Here is an 8,956-nt window from a genome sequence, read left to right on the forward strand (position 1 = left end):
AAAGTGTGAGGACAAATGTCTGGTGTTCAGCCCCCACAGGTGGGTTGTTACAGCCGCCCATGCTGACTAATACACACCCCACACGCGGTCCTGCTTCTGGCCTGGGCCAGCGCTGGACGCTCCTCCTGCCCGGGCCCGGGCTGGTCCCGCTCCCCACAAGGCCCGTGTACCCCCGCCCTCCTCATCACATTGTTTCCGGGCCGCCCTCCTCACCCAGGGAACCCCGGGGGCTGGAGAGCCGAGGGCAGGAGTGGAGGGAGGGCTGGAAGGTCATGGAGCTGTGAGGGTGTGGAGGGAGCCCCGATGCACGACTCGGCCAGGCTGTGGGTTCCACGAGGCGTCAACATAGGCAGTTATGGAATTTTCCAGGTATTTTATTGTTGTTTTAGAAAAAGAAACTGTAAAGACAATCGATGGGCTATAGAAACTTCAAGAAGGAGAAAAGCTACCCAAGCTCCCACTGTGGGCTTTCCTTTGAGCCGTCTCTCTGCAGGGCCCTGGCAGGTGGGGCGGGGCCACCTCTGCTTCCTGTGGGCAGCCGTGTCCTCCCCGTCCAGAGACACTGACTTGCCCTTTGCTCAGAGACGTGAGGGGGCACTGGTTCCCGGGGCGGTGAGGTCAGGGGTCTGGCTCGGTCCCCCTGCCCGGTTCCCTGAGGCCCCAGCTCTCTCCTCGGTGGTCTTGTCTCTCCTCCCTGCCCCGTGGAGCAACTCGGAGTTCCTGTGGAAGGGGACTCGGGCCCCTCCCCAGGAGGCCCTCTGGCCAGATATGGACTCTTCCCAGGTGATGCCACCTCCACCCTCCAGGGGTCCTGCTGCGGTTGTGGGCGCAGGCCCTCTTCCAGCAGTCTACTCAGGTGGCCGTGATCTGAGTGACCGTGAGGGGCACATCCGGAAGCTTCCCTGCTGGTGGACGATGGCCCCGAGGCCTCCGGGGCCTGGGGCAGATGCTCCCACTCCAGGATCTGAAACCAGGCGTCTCCTTCCGGCACCCCGCGTCCTGGAGCCTGGCAGAGATGCTGTTTGCATGCTGGCCTGTCCCTGCCCAGACGGCCATGGGAAGGCCGGCCCTCCACATCGTCCATGGTGACCGACATGCCAACCTAGGGCAGTCCCGGTGAGGGATTCTCCGCCCCAATGCTGCAGTGTCCACATGGCCCCATCAACTCTTAATGGCTGCTGTACGTGGGCCCATGGGCTTCCAGTAGCTCTGCTCAGGGTTACAACTGCCGTCTCCTCTGTTCTCCACTGGGCGTCAGGGGGCAGGATGCAGCCTCCGGTGGCTTGAGGCCAGAAGGCGAGGTGCAGGTAGTGGTGGCCATGAGGTCACAGGGCAGTAGGTCAGCATTTGGTGAGGTCAGAAGCAGAGGAGCAGGTCTGCATGGCGGCTGAGCAGCATGAACGGCTGGACGTGGATGCCATCTACAGTCTGGGGCGGCCATGGACACCCGCCCAGGTGGAGTGGCCCTAGGCTGCCTGCCCGATCATGTTCCTGTAGTCGGGGACGATCGTCCGCTTCAGCTCCACCACCGAGGAGAAGATCCATTTCACCTGCAGCGGGCGGGCCAGGGGTGAGCGTGGCCTGGACCCAACGCCGGCCTCCGCCAGGGCCTGCCTTCCCTGCACCCGGGCCACGTGATGGTGGGCGGGCCAGGGGTGAGCGTGGCCTGGACCCAATGCTGGCCTCCGCCAGGGCCTGCCTTCCCTGCACCCGGGCCACCTCACAGTGGGTGGTCACGGGGGGACAGCAAGGGGACATGGTGGGGACAAAGAGGAGACAGAGTAGACAGTGAACAGTGAGGGCACAGTGGAGGGACAGCATAGGGACAGTGAAGGACAGCGTGGAGATAATGTTGGAACAGCCAAGTGTCAATTTGGAGATGGGGGGAATAGTGATGAGGTAGCAAGATGACAGAGTGGGGACATGGTGAGGACAGTGTGGGGACAGCATGGTGACAGAGAAGGGACGATGTGGGGACGGCCTGGCCCACCTTGTAGACGGTGACGGTGGCGCTGTAGCACACGCTGAGCAGGAAGAGCGTGATGAAGATGGAAATGGTGGTCCACAGCCCGTCCAGCTCCCCATCCTGGGTCTCGGTACAGTTCTCGTCCAGGACCATCTCTGCACAGGGAGCGGGTAGTCAGTGCTGTGCCTGCCCGAGGGGGCTGGGCAGGGCCAGCGGGGCCTGCAGGGTGGGGACTCTCTCAGTGGCAGAGTGGGCAGGGCAGGTTGGATCCCTCAGCTGGGCTGGGCCAGCGGGTCCTGAGGTCAGTGTCTGGGCACCAAGCTCAACCCCTCTTTCCTCCAGCTGGGACCCCAAGTCTTGGCCAGTCACTCCGGACCCAGGTCTCAGCCAGGCCAGTGGGGGACCAACCATCTCCTCTGCTCTGCCCTGCACTGGGCCCTTTAGGCAGAAGGCACGCAAGCCCTGCAGGATGGAGGCTCAGGCCCTGCCTCCTCTCTCCTGGGGACCAGGCCCCGAGGACGGCAGGGTCAGCAGAGCCTGTGGGCAGCTTGGCCCCTGCCCCGGGGAAGGGCCGAGACAGGATTGGATGTGTCCCCAGTGCCTGAGCTGTGGGAGTGCTGGGGACAGCTGGGTGTGGGGGTTTCTGTGTGTTAGGGTGGGGGTATGTGCCCCGGGGAAGCAGAGGGCAAGTTGTCAGAGCTGGTCATGTGGTCAGTGTGAGGACGAGCACTGGGCAGCCCGTGGGTCATGGGAGGGAGTGGGGACCCGCTGGTGTCCAGGCTGAGGGTTTAGGAGAGTGGGCTCCTTGCTCTGTTGGGCATGTGCAGGTTGCCCTTGTGTGAGGCCCCAGTGTGTCAGGCCAGCTCTGTGTGTGTGTGTGTGTGTGTGTGCTTGTGTGCACTGGTGTGCGGATGTGTGGAGCTGGTGTGTGGGTTGGCACTGCTCAGTGAGAGGGGCTTGTTTTCAATGGGTCTGGGCTCAGTGCCCACATGGCCATCAGGGACGGTCCCTCCCTGGGCACTCAAGGCCACCTGCTTTGGCTCCTTGGGGACCTGAAGTGTCCCCTCGAGTGGACAGGCCTGGCCCCAGGCAGGACAAGGTCAGGCAGAGCCCCCTCGCCTGAGGGAGGGTGGGGGCCTGATCTTGGAGTGCCCGAGGGCAAAAGAGGGCCTGTCCCCACACCATGGGCCTGCAAGCCTCTCGTGCGGGCCAGAGCCACCAGGCAGAGCTCTTGAGTGACCCAGTGGACAGGGATCCTGGGGACAAGGATGGGCCATGGTCCCACAGCTCGGGCTCCTACAGAGGAGGAGCATTTCCCTGATGGCTCTGGAGGGGCTTCTCCTGTTCCCTGGCCACCCTCCAGCCCCGAGCTGCTGCTGGCAGGAGGGCGGCCCAGAGGAGCTGCCGCCTCTGACGAGGCCCTTGCCCGCTCGGCAGCCCCTCCTGCTCTCCTGGGCGGCCTGCACAGGTTCCCACACCCTGGGTCTGATCTGAATGGGACCCACTCTCCTGTAATAGTGACAATGTGGCCTTGGAGCCTGGCTGCCCCGCTGCCTGCAGGCCTGGCCAAGTGCCAGAGCTCTGCCTCAGAAAGAACCACGACCGCGTCGCAGGGTCCCAGGGCCATGCTGGGTGCTTTATTTCATGCTGGGTGCCCAGGAGGTATGTACACCAGGGTGGGGGCTCAGGTCTCCTTGTGGGACCTGGAGAGCCCACGGGGAGGGAGGGATGGCTTGCTGGTTGCTGGGCGTGTGGCTCATTTACCGGGAGACTTGGAGACGGATTTCTCCGTGTAGTGATTGTGGAGAGCCTCGTGCATCACCGCACACGTGAATGTCGTTCCCTGCTGCCACCTGTTAGTCTCCACAGTGAGCTTGCTGTACAGGAAGTAGGACCCGTCGCCGTCCAGCTGGGCTGGGGTGGTGCTGTACTTGGTCTCCGGCTCTGGCTGCCCGTTGCTCTTCCACTCGATGTCAATGTCAGTTGGGTAGAAGTCCTTGACCAGGCAGGTCACGCTGACCTTGTTCTTGGACAGCTCATCCCGGTGTGGGGCCAGGACATACACCTGCGGCTCCCGGGGCTGCCCTGTGGGCACAGGAGTCAGCACAGACCATCCCTCCTGGGTGGTACCCTCCCTGTGCCCATCTGCCCTGCCCTTACCTGTGGGCTTGGAGATGGTCCTCTCTACAGGGGCTGGGAGGGCTTTGTTGTTGACCTTACACTTGAACTCCTTTCCGGACAGCCAGTCCTTGTGCTGGATGGCGAGGATGCTGACCACGCGGTAAGTGCTGTTGAACTGCTCCTGCTTTGGCTCTGTTGTGGCTGTGTGCGTCTCCACCCCATCCACGTACCAGTTGAACTGGACATCGGGGAAGTCGTGGCCCACGTCCACCACCACACAGGTGACCGTGGGTGTTCGGGAGATCATGAGGACGTCCTTGGGCTTCGGGGGGAAGATGAACACGGAAGGCCCAACTCCGAGACATTCTGGGGGGAGACATAGCAATGGGCGGGGTCAGCACTTGGGTGAGCCTCCTCTTGAGCCCTTGTCCCCTGTGGGCCACGCCTGTGCTCCGGCCACCTCCTGGGGGTGGAGGCCGAGGCCCAGCTGACTCACCTGCGGGGCAGCCGTTACACTCTTTTATGACTGCAGAGAGAACAGATAGGTGTTACCGAGGGTGGAGAGAGGAGACCTTGGGGTGAGCTGACATCAGGGCCAGGTTTTGGAAGCTCTGACACCAGCGTGCGCCCACCGTGGCCCGAGGGGCTGGGTTAGGGTTGTCCAGCCTGCCCCTGCTCTGGGCAAGGCAGAAACGCCCAGAGGACCCCTCACTTTGCTCAGGAGGCCTCCCCCGCCGTCCTGGGGTCCAGGCAGGAGGGCAGAGCCTGGCCTGTCTCGCAGGAAATGCCCTCCCTGCAGCCCCTCCTCTCACCGATTTTCTTGTCCACCTTGGTGCTGCTGGCCGGGTGGGCTACGTTGCAGATGTAGGTCTGGCTCTTCAAGCTGCTGGCAGGCACGGTCACCATGCTGCTGAGGGAGTAGAGCCCCGAGGACTGCAGGACGGACGGGAAGGTGTGCACGCCGCTGGTCAGGGCTCCTGAGTTCCAGGACACGGTCACCGGCTCTGGGAAGTAGCTGGAGACCAGGCAGCCCAGGGCCACCGTGGAGCCAGATGTGGCCGCAGAGTGCGAGGCCAGCGGGAAGACCTTTGGGGCCGTGGTGGAGGCTGCAGGAGAGGAGGCATGTTACACCAGGGCCTTCCCCTGTGAGGGTCCGGGGAGGGCGTCAGGTGCCCAGGCCTGAGCACTGCTGAGTCCAGCGCCTATGTGCTTCCGGATAGTCTTCAGACTAAATGCCCTGCGTGGCTCCCTGTCCCCCTGGGCTGGTGACTCTGCAGCCACGGGCTCTGGACTGGTCACCCGGTCAGCACAGCATCACCACCTGGATTAGAGTCCCTTCGAGGCCCCTGTCCCCTTGTACTTGCTGAGGCCTCCAATGGGTGGGCAGACTGACCGAGGCCCTCTCTGAGCCCTGACCAGAGACTGCTGCTCCCGGGGGGCTTTTGCTGGTTCGCAAAGCCCTCTGTCCTATCAACTAAGCCTGGCCTGGCCCTGGGTGAGTGGCCCCTCCTCAGGTGTGGTGGGCCTCTGCCCCACATGCCTGTGTTAGCTCCCAGCCCTCCGCCCAGCCCTCACCACGGCCTGTCTCTGCTCACCAGGCCCCGTGTCTTTTGAGTCAGTTCTGCAGCCACTGCAACGTGGGCCCTTCTCTCTGACGCTGCCCTGGTCCCCGTCCCGGACCTGACACTGTCCTTGCTCTGGAACGTGTCCCTGCCCTGGACCCCATCCCTGTCGTGAACCCCATCCCTTCCCTGTCCTGGACCCCGTCCCTTCCCTGGACCCCTTCCCTGTCCTGGACCCCGTCCCTGGGAGTCTCCTTGTCCCCCTCCCTTCCCTTCTCTGTGGGCCCCCAGCCCAGCCTCCTGCGTCTGCCTCTGGGCCCCCTCCCCACTCAGGTCATCCTGGCCGGGCTTCCTGAGCTCACCTCCGGCCCCTCTCTGCCAGCGTCGCCTGCCCTCCGCCCTCCCTGCTCTTGGGCCTGTCCAGCTCCTTGCTCACTGCAGAGCCCTCCTCCAGCCGTGGTCCTTCCCTAGCACAGCCGGCCCCTGGGCGCAGGTGGGAGCCCTCGGCGCTCCTCTCCTCTAGGTGCCAGCCTCCCCAGGCCCCCGTACGGGCTTGGGTGCAGCCTTTACCCACATGTCCGGGCCCGGCCTGTCCCTTCTGACCCCGAGTCCTGTCTGCTCAGCTCCAGAGCCCTGCCAGGCCTCTCCCCAGGCTGGCAGCCCTGGCTCAGGCCCCAAGGAGCCGCTCGCTCTTCCCTCTGCCAGGTCCACTGCCCTGGGTCACCCTACATTGCTTCCACATGTCTACCCCTCCTGTCCCAAGACCCCACAAGCACCAGAACAGGACTGGTGCCCCTGGACACAAGAACTGCATCCCACTGGATCTCCCCAGGGATGGGCCCCTGCACCTTCAACACCAGAGACATCCCAACCCAGAGTCCCCCATCCATTCCAAGGAGCACCAACCCGGCCACTCCAGCAGCTCACACTCTTGCTCCTGCTCAGCCTCACCTGAGGCCCCTTAGCCAGCAGCTCTCCCTGCTCCCTGTGCCTGCTCAGGTCTGACCTCTTGAGGGCTCTGAATAGCTCAGGCCCAGTGCCCTTCCTCCCCTAAGAGCCAGGGCAGCCCCCTGCCCCTCCAGCCCTCGCTCCTGCCCCTGCTCACCTGTAGCTGCTCTGCCTGCTCCCCCGGAGCTCCTGGGAAGCCTCCTGCCCCTCCTGCCCTCCCACCTGCCCCTGCTCACCTGTAGCTGCTCTGCCTGCTCCCCTGGAGCTCCTGGGCTGCCCCCTGCCCCTCCAGCCCTCCCACCGGCCCCTGCTCACCTGTAGCTGCTCTGCCTGCTCCCCCAGAGCTCCTTGGCTGCCCCCTGCCCCTCCAGCCCTCACACCTGCCCCTGCTCACCTGTAGCTGCTATGCCTGCTCCCATGGAGCTCCTGGGCAGCCCCCTGCACCTCCTGCCCTCCCACCTGCCCCTGCTCACCTGTAGCTGCTCTGCCTGCTCCCCCAGAGTTCCTGGGCAGCCCCCTGCACCTCCTGCACTCCCAACTGCCCTGCTCTCCTGTAGCTGCTCTGCCTGCTCCCCCAGAGTTCCTGGGCAGCCCCCTGCACCTCCTGCACTCCCAACTGCCCTGCTCTCCTGTAGCTGCTATGTCTGTTTTCCCGGACCTCCTGGGCAGCCCCTTGCCTCTTGTGCTCTCCTGACTGCCCTTGCTCACCTGTAGCTGCTCAGCCCCTTGACCCTGGGGCTCCAGGTCGATAACATCTCTCTGCCCCTCCTGTCGTATGGTCCCCTCTTCACAGCTCAGGTCCCTGAGCTCAGCCCAGGGCTGCCTCTGCCCCTCCTACATCTCCCAGTGCCCTCAGCCCAGGTTCACCCTCCATCCTGGCCACACTCCTTTCCCAGCACTGGGCTTTGCCTCCTGGAGCCACAGGTGCCCATCCTTTCTCTGGCCAGCTCTCCCCTGGCAGAGCCCCAGCCTGCCGTGGTCCCCTCTTGGAGGAGCTCCTGGCCCCAGCCGGGCCTTGCCATCTCATTGTGCCGCACTGCCCTCGGAAGCCCCCTCGGGACTGTGCTCCCTCCATTGCTGGGGCAGCCTGCCCTCATCCCCCAGCTCCCTGCCTTGCAGCCCCGGTTTGTGCTCCAGATCAGACCCTCACTGCCTGGCTCCCGATGCCTGCCTGTAGCTGCTGAGCTCCTGCCCAGCCCTGTGCGATCTGAGTTCTGAGCACCGGGAGTCCCCGCTGGCCCCTCAGGCTCTGCTCCTGGCTCACCTGCTGCCCTTGGTCCCAGTCGTAGCCCAGGACCCTGCGACTGTCCCCGTAGGCCCTGCCCTGGAGCTCGAGCCAGCTCCTTGGCCTGGACAGGACCCTTAGGCCACCTAGAGGTCCTTTTCCTACCCTGTCTGAGCCAGCCCCCTCTCTGTGCTCAAACCCATCTGTCCATCCTGGCGTCCGTGCTGCAGCAGCTCAGCTCCTGGCTGGTCCTGCCCTCAGCACAGCTGGCCAAGCGCAGCCCTCAGGCTTCTGGCCTCCAGGCCATCATGTTCCTCGAAGGCTCTGCATCCTCCCACCCAGTTGACGTCCATGGCCTCTCGTGTGTCCAGCCCTGTTGGTATGGTTGCGCCCTGCCCGTGGCTCCCTGAGGCCAGTGTTGGGTTGGCATCGTGGCCTGTGGGCAGCCTGCCCTGCCCCGTGCTGGCTCAGCTGCTCGAGCCCCTCAGAGTCGTCCCTAGGTGTCTAGGCTCTCTGGAGCTCTTGTGACCAGTTTCACGGCCTCCACTCCACTCCCTTCCCCCTGCTCCGTGGGGACCCCACTCACCGAGGGTCGGGGCCGTGGAGGCGGCTCCTGCACAGCCCAGCCTGGGTCTCCGAGGAGCTCCCCCCACGCCCCTGCTCTGGCCCCGGGCACATATCGCTCCTTGCAACCCTGAGCCCTGTCTCCACTGGCCGCTCCTAGGAGTTCATAGCTCGTTCCCAGAGGTGGGAACGCCCTCCCGACAGCCCTGCAAAGACTAAGAACGGGACTGAAACCAGGGGGCACCGCTTGCTTCCTGAAGTTCCCTTTTCTTCTGGGTGGTTTCTGTCTTAGAGAGCCTGGGGGGAGTACAGATGTGGCCAAGGCTGCCTCAGGTGGGTGCGTGGGACACAGGTGCCCAGGACCCAGGGGAGAGCGCAGGAAGCCTGGGCTCATGTGTTGTTCTTCACTTTCTGGCTCCCACAGGAGTTGTGCCTGATGGCCCTGCCGCAGGCAGGGGCGCCCGGGCCTCTCACCTGAGCCATCTGGTCCCCACACCCCAGACGAAACCTCCCCCTGCCACGGTCAGCGTGCAGTGTGGACACAGGCTGACCTGCTCACAGCCCGCAGCC

General features: G+C 64.4%; 1 long non-coding RNA gene and 1 gene segment (V, D, J or C); both read right to left on the minus strand.

The window, feature by feature from the left end:
* Nucleotides 1-353: 353 nt before the first annotated feature.
* On the minus strand, nt 354-2,122 carry LOC139079248 (uncharacterized). The gene is made up of 2 exons (XR_011532686.1): nt 1,991-2,122; nt 354-1,550 (listed from the first exon to the last, which is right to left on the minus strand). It is a non-coding gene; the product is annotated as an uncharacterized lncRNA (long non-coding RNA).
* A 1,451-nt stretch (nt 2,123-3,573) lies between these two features.
* Nucleotides 3,574-8,680, minus strand: LOC103542342 (immunoglobulin gamma-1 heavy chain-like). The segment is given in 5 exon segments: nt 3,574-4,051; nt 4,127-4,453; nt 4,584-4,613; nt 4,900-5,193; nt 8,409-8,680. Coding segments are annotated over 4 exon segments (780 nt in total).
* Nucleotides 8,681-8,956: the final 276 nt, after the last annotated feature.

This window comes from Equus przewalskii, chromosome 25 (assembly GCF_037783145.1).
Source record: "Equus przewalskii isolate Varuska chromosome 25, EquPr2, whole genome shotgun sequence".
Taxonomy (NCBI): domain Eukaryota; kingdom Metazoa; phylum Chordata; class Mammalia; order Perissodactyla; family Equidae; genus Equus; species Equus przewalskii.